This window comes from Ranitomeya imitator, chromosome 1 (assembly GCF_032444005.1).
Source record: "Ranitomeya imitator isolate aRanImi1 chromosome 1, aRanImi1.pri, whole genome shotgun sequence".
In the NCBI taxonomy this organism is placed as follows: Eukaryota; Metazoa; Chordata; class Amphibia; order Anura; family Dendrobatidae; genus Ranitomeya; species Ranitomeya imitator.
The window spans coordinates 1,024,384,004-1,024,398,391 of NC_091282.1; the positions used below are offsets into that span (position 1 = coordinate 1,024,384,004).

At 44.4% G+C, this 14,388-nt stretch overlaps 1 protein-coding gene across 4 annotated transcripts in view; it reads left to right on the forward strand.

The window, feature by feature from the left end:
- Nucleotides 1–14,388, forward strand: part of GAB1 (GRB2 associated binding protein 1) — a 131,978-nt gene that overhangs the window by 85,115 nt on the left and 32,475 nt on the right. For all 4 annotated transcript variants that reach the window (XM_069744005.1, XM_069744007.1, XM_069744006.1 and 1 more), the window contains exons 3-6: nt 869–1,076; nt 10,024–10,619; nt 13,128–13,207; nt 13,297–13,600. In XM_069744005.1, coding sequence (XP_069600106.1) covers nt 869–1,076; nt 10,024–10,619; nt 13,128–13,207; nt 13,297–13,600 — 1,188 coding nt within the window. The remainder of the gene's footprint in view (nt 1–868; nt 1,077–10,023; nt 10,620–13,127; nt 13,208–13,296; nt 13,601–14,388) is intronic.

The following is a 14,388-nucleotide window of genomic DNA, read 5'->3' on the forward strand; positions in this document are numbered from 1 at the left end:
TGAATGACGAGTCTGTATTTGACAACATCTCGGAGTGTGGCTGCTTTAACCCTGCTGTTCTGTTCGGTCTGGGGAGACCTATTTTGAACTTTGGTATTTTTTGGGGTGTTCAAGATGCGGTTCTGAAACTTGTGGTTGATTGACTTAAATGAGGATGGGTCGGTCGGCCACGGGTTTCAGAGCCGCATCTTGAATATTTTAAAGAATATTGAAGTTCAAAGTCGGTCATTTTTGACCAACAGAACAGCAGGGTTAAACCCTGTTTATTCAGTGCAGATCTACTGCAGTTTTGTAGTTTTCCTGTCATTCAGGATTGCACCCCTAAAGCTATGAAATGTTAAGTCCTGGTTTTGGTTCTGAAAGCCATTTAATGGGCGCTTCACATCTGATCTAACAGAAACAGGCCTTACGAAGTTCACACTTGTGTCGCAGGCTCTGACGCATAGTCCGTCGTTATAGCTGGGAAAATAAATTGCGCAGCACGTTGTGCTATTTTGTACAGTTAAATGAATGCAAGCCAAGCAGACCCCATTATAGTCAATGGGGTCCATCTGGCAGCTTTTATTTCAGTCCTAGGATGGACATGTTTCTTGCAGGACTCCTGCTTCTCTTATTACTGAACAGAAATATAGAACCCTAAGCACCAGTGTGAACACGGCCGACACGCTATAGCCCAGGGACTACAATTTGAGACCAAGACAAACATCCTTTCTATTGTGGAAAAACTAAAAAGTTGCATTCCTGGGACTTTCTCACCGGCAAAACTTCCGTCAACTTCCCCTTCTAATGCCGAACTGCTAGCGACCTGCTTGTCCGGACATGCCGTCAGTGGGAGCTTACTGATTGTCATTCTCCTTTGCTTCTGTAGATGTGAAACCTAGCAATGTTCCTGTACAAGCCCCCATCGAGATCCCCATGACTGCAGGTTCAGAAGTCTCCGCTCATTCACACCATGGTCAACTTCCCCAACCCTACCAGCTTCTCAGCATACCGCCTTTAGAGTCCAACAGCCACGAGGACCCCCCAGACTATTTACTGCTAATCAACTGCCAAAGCAAGAAACCAGAGGCAACAAGGTAATGTCTCTACCTAAGGATCAAGCTTTTGAGCCATTAAATTTTGGATAAGTTTGTACCTTAATAAAGTGATTGGTGAACTTCTACCTTTCAGAGAGCAAGAGGAGTTTGTCTGTGTATTTTTTATGGAAAGCCTAAACAGGGCCTTGTGTAATCCCAGGTTATTTCTCATCAGTCTTCATTCTTAAATGGAAGCCGTCGTGAGGATTTACTCCTAGAATTTATTAGGAGTGTTCTTTTCCTAGATGTGTTTTGAAAGCTAAGCTTTATTGTCCCTGCTGGCCATCACTGGACTAGTTGTGGACCACTGTGAAAGCCACTGTGTGGGGAAGGAGAAGCAGCCATCGTTCTCCACCTCCCAACTCTCCATGTTGGGATGTCACACACTGCCGTGGACGTGCTCCTCCTCTCATGGTGGTCCTAAACTAGTCCGGTGATTGCAAGTGTGAGGGTAAGGACTATTAAACTTTGCTTTAAACACATTTATGGATAATACAGGCATCATTAGAGTCTGACAGAGCGCTCCTAATACCTTCCAGGGCAGGGTTGGGGAGAACTTTATTTTTTTTTGGTTCTTTTGTCAAGAACCATTTGCATGTTTCCAACCTTGTTCTTGGGCCAACAAAAATTATCAACTTAAAGGGAGTTCAGCATGATTATGCACAACAATCTACAGACAGTGTCAGTGTCAAATGATACCTGGGTTGATGAAATCTGTCTTGTGGTTGTTGTGTAATCTTTATTTTCAGTCACGGCCTGTGTTGTGGGGGTCCTCATGTGGTGCTCTGATTAGGTATTCATACTGAAGACTGCTGACAGGTCACAGATCCCTCACTGACCTGCCCCCTAGTTTACATAATGCATATATGTACATACTGCAAAAAAAAAAAACCCTTCTGCAGGCAGGTGTGGCACCAGCTCTGCAGCATAATCACATGTGCACTGTGTTAATAAATGTGGTTGAGGTTATCCTGATCGTAAAAAAAAAAAAATCAATGGCGCCTGCGCAGTAGAAGCTATCAGTGTATATAGAGGTGATCCGATAGCTGCTATTTCAGGCGACACCATCGGATCACCTCTATATACACCGATAGCTGCTACTGCACGGGCGCCATTTTCAAATGGATTTTTTTCTTTATGATCAGGATAACCTCAATCACTTTTATTAATACAGTGCATATGCAATTATGCTGCAGCGCAGGTGCCACAGCTGTCACATGCCTGCAGAAGGGTTTTATTTCTTTTCAGTATATACATATATTCATTACGTAAACTAAGGGGCAGGTCACTGAGGGATCTGTGACCTGTCAGCAGTCTTCAGTATGAATAGCTAATCGGAGCACCACATGAAGACCCCCCCTCCCCAAAGGCAGCCCCGCAGCATTAACTGAAAGCGGAAAATAAAGATTAAACCACCACTAGACGGATTTCATCAACCAAGTTATCATTTTAATCAGTATAACGACACTGACCTGACATGGTCTGTAGGTTACTGTGCACAATTCTGCTGACAGGTTCCCATTAAATTTATCCTGCAATATTTGATCAAACCTTTAATTAACTCCTCCATAAGGTAATGACTGGAACCGCTTCTCTTTGAGGCATGTGGAATTATTTGGTAGGTGGCTACTGTTTTTCCAGTTTTGCATTGGTCAGTCTGCATTACAGTCAACTTTTTGTGATTTAAGTTAAAAAAAAAAAAAACTGTTCACAGCAGTAAGGTGAGGAGACATGCATTAAATATGTATCTGCTCGGAACAAAGTGGGAAATTCTTCACTATTCAGGAACATTTAAAGAACACAAGCCGTGGGAGGTCTGCTACAAACATCACCTAGGTGACACTGAGGCTGCTGTGTATACATTGCCTAGGTGACACTGAGGCTGCTGTATGTACATCACCTAGGTGACACTGAGGCTGCAGTATATACATCACCCTGGAGACACTGAGGCTGCAGTATATACATCGCCTAGGTGACACTGAGGCTGCAGTATATACATCACCTAGGTGAAACTGAGGCTGCTGTATGTACATCGCCTAGGTGAAACTGAGGCTGTTGTATGTACATCGCCTAGGTGACACTGAGGCTGCTGTATGTACATCACCTAGGTGACACTGAGGCTGCAGTATATACATCACTCTGGAGACACTGAGGCTGCTATTTATACATCACCTAGGTGACACTGAGGCTGCAGTATATACATCGCCTAGGTGACACTGAGGCTGCTGTATGTACATCGCCTAGGTGAAACTGAGGCTGCTGTATGTACATCGCCTAGGTGAAACTGAGGCTGCTGTATGTACATCGCCTAGGAGACACTGAGGCTGCTGTGTATACATCGCCTAGGTGACACTGAGACTGCTGTATGTACATCGCCTAGGTGACACTGAGGCTGCTGTATGTACATCGCCTAGGAGACACTGAGGCGGCTGTGTATACATCGCCTAGGTGACACTGAGGCTGCTGTATATACATCGCCTAAGAGACACTGAGGTTGCTTGTATATACATCGCCTAAGAGACACTGAGGCTGCTGTGTAGACGTCGCTGGTCAGTGCCTGGAAGTAATCCAGCGTTGCTTTTGTTCATTAGTAAATACTTTGTGCATGCACACTGTGGAAGTATTAAAAGGACTGTGGTCCACAAGAAGTCTCCCTAAGACCAGACCAACTGACATATGTCCATGTGCCAGAGTTTCCCGACCCCTGTTTTATGGGGGTGAGGCTACTTTCACACTAGCGTCTAAATCTTCCCGTCGCAAAGCGTCGGGCCGAGATTCCGACGCTAGCGTTTGATGCGCCGCACAACGGGTGCAGTGGATGCATTTCTCCGGCGCATCCGCTGCCCCATTGTGAGGTGGGGGCGGAGTTCCGGCCGCGCATGCGCGGTCGGAAAAAGCGGTCCGTCGGCAGCAAAAAACATTACATTTAACGTTTTTTGCTCCCGGCGGTCCGCCACAACACGGCGCAACCGTCGCACGACGGTTGCGACGTGTGGCAATGCGTCGCTAATGTTAATCTATGGGGCAAAAACGCATCCTGCAAACAACTTTGCAGGATGCGTTTTTTGCCATAAATGACGCATTGCGACGTATTGCAAAAAACGCCAGTGTGAAAGTAGCCTAAGTTGTAATGACAAGTTCTCTTTAAGTACCTTTGTCCTTGTGCTATAGCCGCTACATATTTCTACATCAAAATCCACAGATATCCAGAGATGATACCGATTTTCAAATCCTTCAATTTATTCTGAGCTGAGGATTTTCTGCCATTTTACAATTGCTGAATTCTAAATTATATTTTCTAATAAGTAGCTGCTTTTCTGTATGGGAACAAATCCTTCTAGGGACATATGAGAAGTCATTAACTTCCCAACCATTATTCTGTGGCACCTTTTGGAAGCTGGTGAAAGGTGACCTGACAGCTGATGCATACTGCCCGATCCATGGGCACTGGTTGTGTGATCTCAGCCAGCTATGTCTGACCCGGAAATGTTGTGGCGTCTCTTCCTGTGTGCGTGTATGGGGAGAGGCCGGTCAGTCGCTGACAGCGGGTGGCTAACGCTGCTGGGGACCTCTGTCCGAGTTGGTACCCGGCGGCTCCTCTCAGCCCACTGTCAGTGGCTGACTGGCATCTCTCTACACACGCACACAGGAAGAGACCTGTCACTCCAGGACATCGGGCAGGTAGTCATGTTTGTGAAACCAGTGACTTTATGGATTCAATGGATTTCATTGTCCTTACATTTTTCTTTATTAGTGTTCACGTCTAATGAGGCACAGATACATGTGCTATGGCAATATGATATTTGTTTAGACCTTCACATTGTCCTTGTTCATTCCTATGTCACTTTGCTGATAAATCAGACATGGGTCATCGTCTCTCGCCTCAGAGGAGGATTATCTACTACTTGAAGATTTTGAGAGCAAAAAGATTTCCTGGCAGTGAGTGGCGGTTCTTGTATTGCCAGGTGCACTCTGCATGGCGTTTTCCTTCACTCACACCTAGCATTTTGGATGGACCGTTTTACAGATTTAATGGTCATTACTGTGGATGTGTGTGGTGGTCTGAAGTGTTGGTGTTGAAATGCGTCACCCATTATGCTCATATAGTTTAAGGGCATGCAGAGATGTCAATCTGTTTTGTGTTTTATCATGCATTGTTACTTTTCTCACATGTTGTTTTTTTGTTTCTTTTAACCATCGCCTCATTCACATGAAGGCTATGTGCACATGTTCAGGATTTCTTGCAGAAAATTCCTGAGAAAAACCTGACATTTTCTGCAAGAAATCTGCATGCGTTTTTTGCGCGTTTTTGCCGCCTTTTTTTCTGGACTTTTCCCAATGCATTTTATAGTGGGAAATCCGCAAAAAAAACCCCCGCAAAATTAACATGCTGCGTTTTTTACCGCGATGCGTTTTTTTCGTGGATAAAAACGCATCATATGCGGAATTCATTCTAAATGATGGGATGCATATTGTATGCTTTTTTTTTTGTTGTTGTTGCAGTTTTATAGCATTTTTATCACGAAAAAAACGCGAAAAATCAGCAACGTGTGCACACAGTCTCCACAGAAATTATCTCACATTTAAATATTTACCCACTTAAGTGATTGAAAAAAAACCCTCACATGTAGATATAGTGCTACATGTTTAATGGGAAAGTGATACTTTGATATCTGCAATCCTCTGTCTTATTAATGTTTTTCTTGATATATAAATGTGCTGTTAAGGTCTGTGGGCTGCACACTGATCTGCATGAGAATCTGCCCCCAGTGCTTATTTTAAACTAAAGGGGCATTACCAGTGTGAGGCCTGTAATGACTGACACTGCTCTCATAAACACTCATAGCTCTACAATAAGATCAGAGCCAACACAGTACAGCTGAACTTTGTCTCATTACAAACACATTTGCAGCTTTCTTCTCACAGCGCTTTCAGCTCTGCTGTCCTGCCCTCACCTCTCATTGGCAGCCTGTAAGACGGAAACTGAAGCTCTGAGAGAAACCTGCAGATGTTTCTAACGAGACAAACTTCAGCTCTGCTGTACTGTATTGGCTGTTCTTCTGATCCCACTGCAGAGCTATGTATGATAACTGTCAGTCATTACATGTCTCACTGTGGTAACTCTCCCTTTCATTTACAATAATTTTTGGAGGTGGATTCTCAGGGAGATCAGTGTCCGGCCCATAGATCTTTACAGCTCGTTTACAGATTATGAAAAATGTGGATTTCTCTGGAATAAAACATCAGCTTGCAGCTATCAAGATATCATTTTTATTCAACTTTCTAGGACCTGCGTGCCCACATGCACTGTTTAGGATAGTTGAGTCTGCTGACAGATTTCCTTTTTTTTTTTCTATTTTTTTTTTTAATGGCCCATTATCACTTGTTGACTATGTACAAATAGTGTGGCTCATGTTTCTATGTGCTGAGAAGCAATGATGGTGAGAGACCAAATGCTAATATGATCGTTCTGTCCCCAAATACAGTACATGTTATCGTCAGCACATCCCCTCCCTCACAGTGCGGCTGATAAATGATTTTCATGCATTCATCCTACGAATGACTGTTTTGTTCGTTCGTTGGGTGATTGCCTGCATGTTTACATGGGCCAATTATTGACTTTGGTAAAATGGCCTTTAGAACAGAAGCTTATGCCCAGGGCTTATGAGAAGACCTCTTTTGTGCGCTGATTCCTACTGGTTCACCTACACAAGCAGAAATCGGTCCACTGTCTGCACAAGAGGACCATTAGATGTATTGTTACCTCCATCACTGGTCATATTAGGTGTGTCACGCTCATGCCCTTACTGGTGGGCGTGAGCCAGGGGGTTTGTGGACCCACTGTGCCACAAACCAGACTACCCTGGAAGGGGCATGACTAGGATAGCTGCCTTGGTTTTCACTGGAGCCTCTGATGGTGAGGTCAGGCTTGTGCGGCAGGCAGCTGCCAGGTGCTACTCCAGGGTGGTGTCTGACTGTGGCTTCTGATCCCACTTGAGAAACAGGAACACTAGGACAGGGGCGGGGGCGACAGGCAGGACTGGCAGATGAGCACTGCTGAAACTGAGACGAGTAGGCAGGCGGGCACGGCAGAGACGCAGGGCAGGCGGGCACGGCAGAGACGCAGGGCAGGCGGGCACGGCAGAAATGCAGGGCAGGCGGGCACGGCAGATATGCAGGGCAGGCGGGCACGGCAGAGATGCAGGGCAGGCGGGCACTGCAGAGACGCAGGGCAGGCGGGCACAGCAGAGATGCAGGGCAGGCGGGCACCTGTTCACACAGGAGGTGAACCGCAAGGCTGCGGACAAGAGCGGTAGAGCAGCAAGAGATTGTGCAGCAACAGAAGCTAAGCAGAGCGGAATCACAAGGTATGCGGAGAGGAGCTGCAGCAAGAGATTTCTGCAGCAGCAGAGCAGAGAGGAATGGAGCAGAACCGCAGGAGTGCGGAGCAGAGGTAAAAAGTGGTACAGAGAGAACGCAAGGAAAGACACAGCAGAGAAGGAAGCCACAGACAAGGAGACAGAGGTAGGACAGAGTTCAGACAAGGTAATGGAACAAGACAAGGTACAAGAACAAAGACACTGAGACTAGGATATACAGCCTCCTGGAGGGCAGACAAACAAGATCAAGGCAAGGTAAAGAGGAGAGCCTCCAGAGAAGGCAAAACACAGAGCACGGCCTGGCAGCTCAGAAGCAAGACACTAACGGAGTTTAGACATAGCACAGGCTCAGACCACAGGGTGGAGCTGCCCTAAATACTGGAGGCCTCTTGGTAATTGGTCAAGAACAGATTAGACAGGTGCACCCCGAATCCATAAGAACCAGAGAATTCTGGCGCCGCCCCCCTATGCACACAGCCAGGAAGCATGCAGAGAGCAGAGGCACAGAACATGGAGCCGGCAGCAGACAGAGATCACAACATGACATGGAGCAGTGAGTAAGATGGTGTGCGAGGTATTGGAGGCCATGCAGTGATGCTGGCAGGGTTGTTACAAGGTGTATGTTCTAAGAGGGAATCTCAAGGGCAGCAGGGGGCACCACAACAAGTATGTGACTGCAATCCTTGCACATTCAAAGCATTTCTTATGATTCCAGTTTAAAATGCATTCTTATTTTATGATCTAGCAAATAAAATGAAACCCGACACTATGCAGTGAAAGGGACCCCGCTGAGCTGATATACTGGTCCTGAGGAGGGTTCATCATCGTCACAACAGTGGGAAGCCCCTTTAATACATAAACTTATAAGGCTATGTGCACACGTTGCGGATTAGGCTTAGGAATTTCTGGTGCGGATTCTGCCTCTCCTGGCAGAAAATGCTCCTGCGGTTCCGCAGCGTTTTTTGTGCGGTTTTCTTGCGGATTTGCTGCGGTTTTTACCCCTGCGGTTTTCTATAATGGAATGGGTACAAAAACGCTGCAGATTCACAAAAAAGAAGTGACATGCTACTTCTTTTAAACCGCAGCGTTTCCGCAGCGGATTTTCCGCAAAGTCTGCACAGCATTTTTTTTTCTCATTGATTTACATTGTACTGTAAATCAATTGCGGATCTGCAGCGTTTCTGCTCCTCAAAAAACGTTGCGGATCCGCAGAGAATCCGCAACGTGTGCACATACCCTTACTGCTCACAAAATGAGATTTGGTGACAAAGGAGGGTTTTACAAAAGACAAAGAAATTGCTTTGGATAACATTGAGTTAGTAAATGGAGATGTCGAAGTATTAGTTCCTGACTTCACAATTCTCTACTCAGTTGTCATAAATGACTTGTTAGCAGACTTCTTCTAGCTGTTAGTAAGTAAAGACTTTTCTGACTTAGGCCTTCTCTGGAGCCCTGCCGCCTATTTCACAACATATAAGACAATATACAAATACACATTTGTTCAATTCACAATTATGGCCTTTTAATTTTAGTTGTTATTATTCACTAATAATATTACTCCTATATTTTAGAACCTGTTCTGTTAGCACGCAAAGGTTCATGCTTCAAAATAGTTTTGTATCAATAAAAGAAATCCAAAAATGCTTTAGGGAGAAATGTATACGTATCCCTGAACTTGGTTTTTTCTGCCAAGATGAAGACACCCATTGTTTCTGGTGCCAAAATGTAAAGATTTGACGAACAATGCACAATAGAGGAAACGTGCTTATATTGGGTTACACATCTCGTTAATTACATAAGCAATAGTTCTAAAACGATCACTCCAATGATCTAATATAGATGTATACTGCATTATATATTTTAACATCTTTCATGCATATTCTCTCATCTGCTGTCTCCTTACTAAATTAAACAAAATATATTAATTGCTCCAGCGAAATGTCATTTTTGCGTCTGAGGTTTGGGCAGATTGCTTTTTGAACAGGATTGGAGAACAATCAGTGGTTAAAAATATATAGAAATTAGATATATGTTGGTTCTATAGAAGTGACGCACGCACACAACAATATATGCATGCTCTGATTGGCAGCCCATGCTTGTGTATTCAGTAAGTGGAGCGGAAGCGCTGCAGCCAGACACCCCTGATGGCGGCTTATCTTCCCCAATATTAACTGTTGGTGGAAGAGTTGGGCCCCCAATATACATGAAATGATCAGCTGCTGTTGCCAATATTTTCTTCGGATTTGCTTGCAGGGAGATTGTAGAACGCGGATTTAAGTGTGTGTTTGGTGCCATATAGGGCCATAGTTAGGAACGGGCAACTTTGCTCTATATTAAAAATGCCCCCTGGACTACAACGTTCAGTGAAGGTTAAGAAATAAAACCCATTCTAGAACGGAACATTTCTCTTTAATGGAGATGGCACATGAGAAAATGGCCTCATCTTACTAACGTGTAATGTTGCTTGCCAGTTTTGGATTCGAGATATATAGTGTAATCTCGCATTCAGCTTGTGATGTATTTGTCGAGGATGATGAATAATGATTTCAGGTTTATTTTATGTTCAGATCTCACCCGGATTCTGCAAAGTCTGCGCCATCTGAAACTGACTGCAATGACAACGTTGCCACTCATAAGACCTCCTCCTCCGCACACAAAAACACCGGCCTAAATGGATACTTCCAGCAAACTAGCGTATATGACTCTCCATCCCGTGCTGGATCCTGCTCCGAATCGAGTTTGTATAACCTCCCAAGAAGCTATTCACAAGATGTTTTACCAAAAGCCGTGTCTCCCTCCGGTACTGATGTGGATGGGGATCAGAGTGTTTTTAATATGTCGGGGGCCTCCTTATTGGAGTCCCAGCTAAGGCATATGTCTATAAGCTATGACATTCCTCCCAGCTCGGGAAGCACTTACCAGATACCCCGGACTGTGCACGAAAACTCTCTAGGGCAGTCCACGACAAAGTTAGAGACTATTGCAGATGTTCCACCGCCAAGACCACCAAAGCCTTATTACTCTTCCGAGCGTTCCCCCGCAGAACACAGTTTAACCCGCACCGCGTCAGAGACCGACAGCAACTACTGCGTCCCTACGGGAGGAATGGCCACATCACGTAGTAATACCGTTTCTAACTTAGAATTAAATAAATACCGGAAAGGTAAGGGTGCGTCTTATCTAATAAGTTATGGAAATGAAGAAATGTAACTTTTTGTCAGGAGCCATGTAAGGATTGTGTATGTTCACATTCTAACCCAGGGTTCTGGTAAAAATATACATTCCTGATACTAAATGTGTAATTTCATTGCATATGCCGCCTCTCAGACACACAAGATGTGACCTTCTCGCCCTTATCCCCCTGCTCCCAATAATGTATAGGCTTCTGGGTCATGTGTAATCCGCAAAGTGCACTCGTTGCTTATTTAATGCATTTTGGAAAATGTAGGGTTCTGTGGCCAGGAGGTTGACCTGGGTAATAACACACTATCTACCTATTAACTAGAAAACCATGCCAGGTAGTATTCAAGCTGTGCTTACAAAGGTCACAAATCCAATTACGGTATATCTAGCTTGTTAAAGTCTGATCAGCTCCATTTCATAATTTTATCGATCAGCAATTAAATATTACACTGAAAAAAACGCTGCCGCGCAGAAATCACTGTAGGATACAATTGTTGGCACATATCCATTTAGGCAGAGTTAAATTGCGGGTCATGCCAGTGTTTTTCTGATGCCCAGGCTGCATTTCTCCAATTTTACAGATATCATTGAAAGAGTAAATTAAATTAATTTCTAAAAGTAAGAAAGGAAATGTTCCCCTTGTAGTTTCATGAACCACAAAAGAAGAGAAACGAAGCATGCCATGTGCACCTGGAAAAACAGCAAAATTTTATTGGTACTACAAACAAGCCAGAAAACATTAAAAACATTTAAAAAGTCATAAGATGACTTCAAAGGTATACAACAGCCCACAATAGAGCTGCAGCCCTCTATCAGATGATACAAAGTTAGTTATTCATATAATATGCAACTCTCAAAACAAGACTTATAGATGTACATGGTCAGCACACCTGAAGGAAAAATAATCCTCTGTGTAATGCTATGCATACATCTATAAAGTGTCACAGTGCTCAACAGATATACACCACATGCTGTTCAAATGCATTAAAGGTGTCTCATAAGTGGTAAGATAACCCAGGATGTCAAGGAATATACAGCAACATGTAGCATTGCTTAAGAAGCATCTGATGGTCCGCGTATAAGCAAAAAGTTGCCATGCACTCGAGCAAGGATTTTCCCAAACGAAAAAAATGTGTAAGGCACTTAAATACTGCACAACCTGCAGAAATGTAAAAAAAGATAATTACGTAATTTTTCGGACTATAAGAAAGACACACCTAGGTTTTAGAGGAGGAAATTGGGGAAAAAATTTAAGCAAAAAAAGTGATCAATTTTGTACTTAATATCCCCTATCCTGGTACATATGGTCCCCTCATCCCCATTCTGGTACACATGGCCCCCTCATCCCTGTCCTAGTAGGACTGGCCCCCCTCATCCCTATTTTGGCAGGAATGATCGCCCTCGTTCCTATCCTAGTATGCATGGTTCCATCCCTATCCTGGTATGCAGGGCCCCCATCTAGTCCTAGTATGCATGGCCCCACCCAATATTCTGGTATGATTGGCCCCATCCTGGTATGCATGGCCCCATCCTTATCCTGGTATGATTGGTCCCCACCCCCATCCTGTTATGCATGGCCCCATCAGATAACATAAAAAAGAAAAAACCATTACACTTACCTTCCCGGCGCTCCCTCGCAGCATCTTGTTCCGATGCCAGCAGCTGCTTTATGCTTGTAAGCAGTACATGGCAGGGACATCATGCACTGCTCACAAGCAGAGGACAGCTGGCGGAGTACTCGCTGCTCTGCATGCTGGGACTGTGCGCACAGAGAGCAGTGAGTATTCATTGCTCTTCAGTAGCGCGCACAGTGTCAGCCACCGGCTTCCTGCTGCTGCCGGCGGTCACGTGTGCTGCTACTTAAGAGATATGAATATTCACCTCTCTGGACGTGGAGAGACGTGAATATTCATTCTCTTTAGTTATAAAGAAAACTACTCTATATGTATCCATTGCAAGAGATAAATGCATTAATAGACATTGAAGTGTACGCTGACCATATAAATCAACAACCAAAAACCACAGAAAAGTGTCAGTAACCAGGTGGCTTTCTGTTCCATGAAATGTTCCTGTAAAACGCAGCCAGATTCCCTAACATGGTGCTTGTTAAGAAATGCAACACAGCACCCAAAAAGTGCCACCTATTTCTTTCCGAAAGACCCTAAATTTTAGATCTTTCACGCAAAGTGTTACTTGAAAGGGCTTCATAAATATGACTTTGGAAGGATGTGTCATTAATGTCTCCCATGTGGTAGGGGGCATTTCAACCCAAAGACCACGTGTATTCAGAGGACAGTTGTCTCCTGACCTCCATTTGGCCACCAAGGCAGGAATTGAAGAAGTACGTGTCATATCCATATGAGACTGAAGCGTGGATACAGTTTACTGTGCCTATGTCAGTTTATTTCCCACCTGTGACACAATTTAATTTTGCTTTGTAATTTTGTCATATTATTTTTTAAAACCAAATGTCTGTTTCCATTTGTAGATATGAGTTCCCAAGAGTTGTATGATGTCCCCCGTCCTTTCTCCAGTGACAGAGCCAGCTCACTCGAGGGCTTTCATTTCGTAAGTGACTGTATTTGTTGTAGTTGACACATCATGTGACAAGTTTGACTTTTATGCATCACTTTCAAGTGTTAACCTTATACTTTCAGAAAAACCGAAGCATGCTGACAATGGGAAGCTTCTCCACAGAGGAATTGGATGAAAACTATGTTCCTATGAACCCCAATTCTCCTCCTAGGCAGCATTCAAACAGCTGCACAGAACCCATCCAAGAAACCAACTACGTCCCCATGACTCCAGGCACCTTTGACTTCTCGGCCTTTGGGATGCAAGTACCACCTCCAGCTCACATGGGGTTTAGATCCAGTCCACAAACCCCTCCAAGAAGGTCTGTGCCCAAAAGTGACTGTGAGCCGCCGCCTGTGGATAGAAATCTGAAACCTCATAGAAAAGGTAGGTTGGGGTTACAGCATCGACTGCTGTTTTCTGCTGCCTCTAGCGACCAGTACTACCAAATGTTGCTAAAAATCTAACCTGCTTTCTTAAGAGCAACTAGAGACTGGGGATGACTGCTGTGTAAAGGTGCTCCTGGATTCTAATGCAAAAAGACTAGAAACTAACTTTTTTATTCATTTTTATTTTGTGGTACACAGTTGGGTCATCAGTAAGCACTCATCCTTTTTTATTATATTTTTATTAACGGGGTTGTCTCATAAGTAAGGTACAGTTTAATTAATAGATCTTGGAATAAGAAGTTCCAATGTTGGATATGTGTAGAAAAAAAATATTTTTCCGAGGTAATCTTATAAATGTGTGTGGTGTGTCGCTGCTATGTACGGTTATTTTCTGGGTCCGACCATGCTGAGCTGCTCCAATTCTTGGTCTGCCCATACCTGGCCAGGATGGGAAGCATAAGGGTTTGTGCCCACGGTCAGTGATCGGCAGTGCCTTTTACGCAGCACATGTCCGCTGTGTCCAAAGCGCTGCCGGCTATTGAAAGCAGGTGATTCCGCATGTGTTCATTGAACCGTGCGGATTCACCGTGACCCATATATTGTATGGGTGTATCTTGTAGAGGCTTGCTTCTCCGCTAGATAAATAGACGTGCTGCGGTCTGGAAAGGCGCGCCACATGTCCGTCTCCGCAGGTGAGCCGCGGGCGTCCGTGCACGCATACAGGGCATGGGATTTCTTGAAATCCCATCCACTATGCTGTAGCATCTGGACGCTGTAGATCTACTC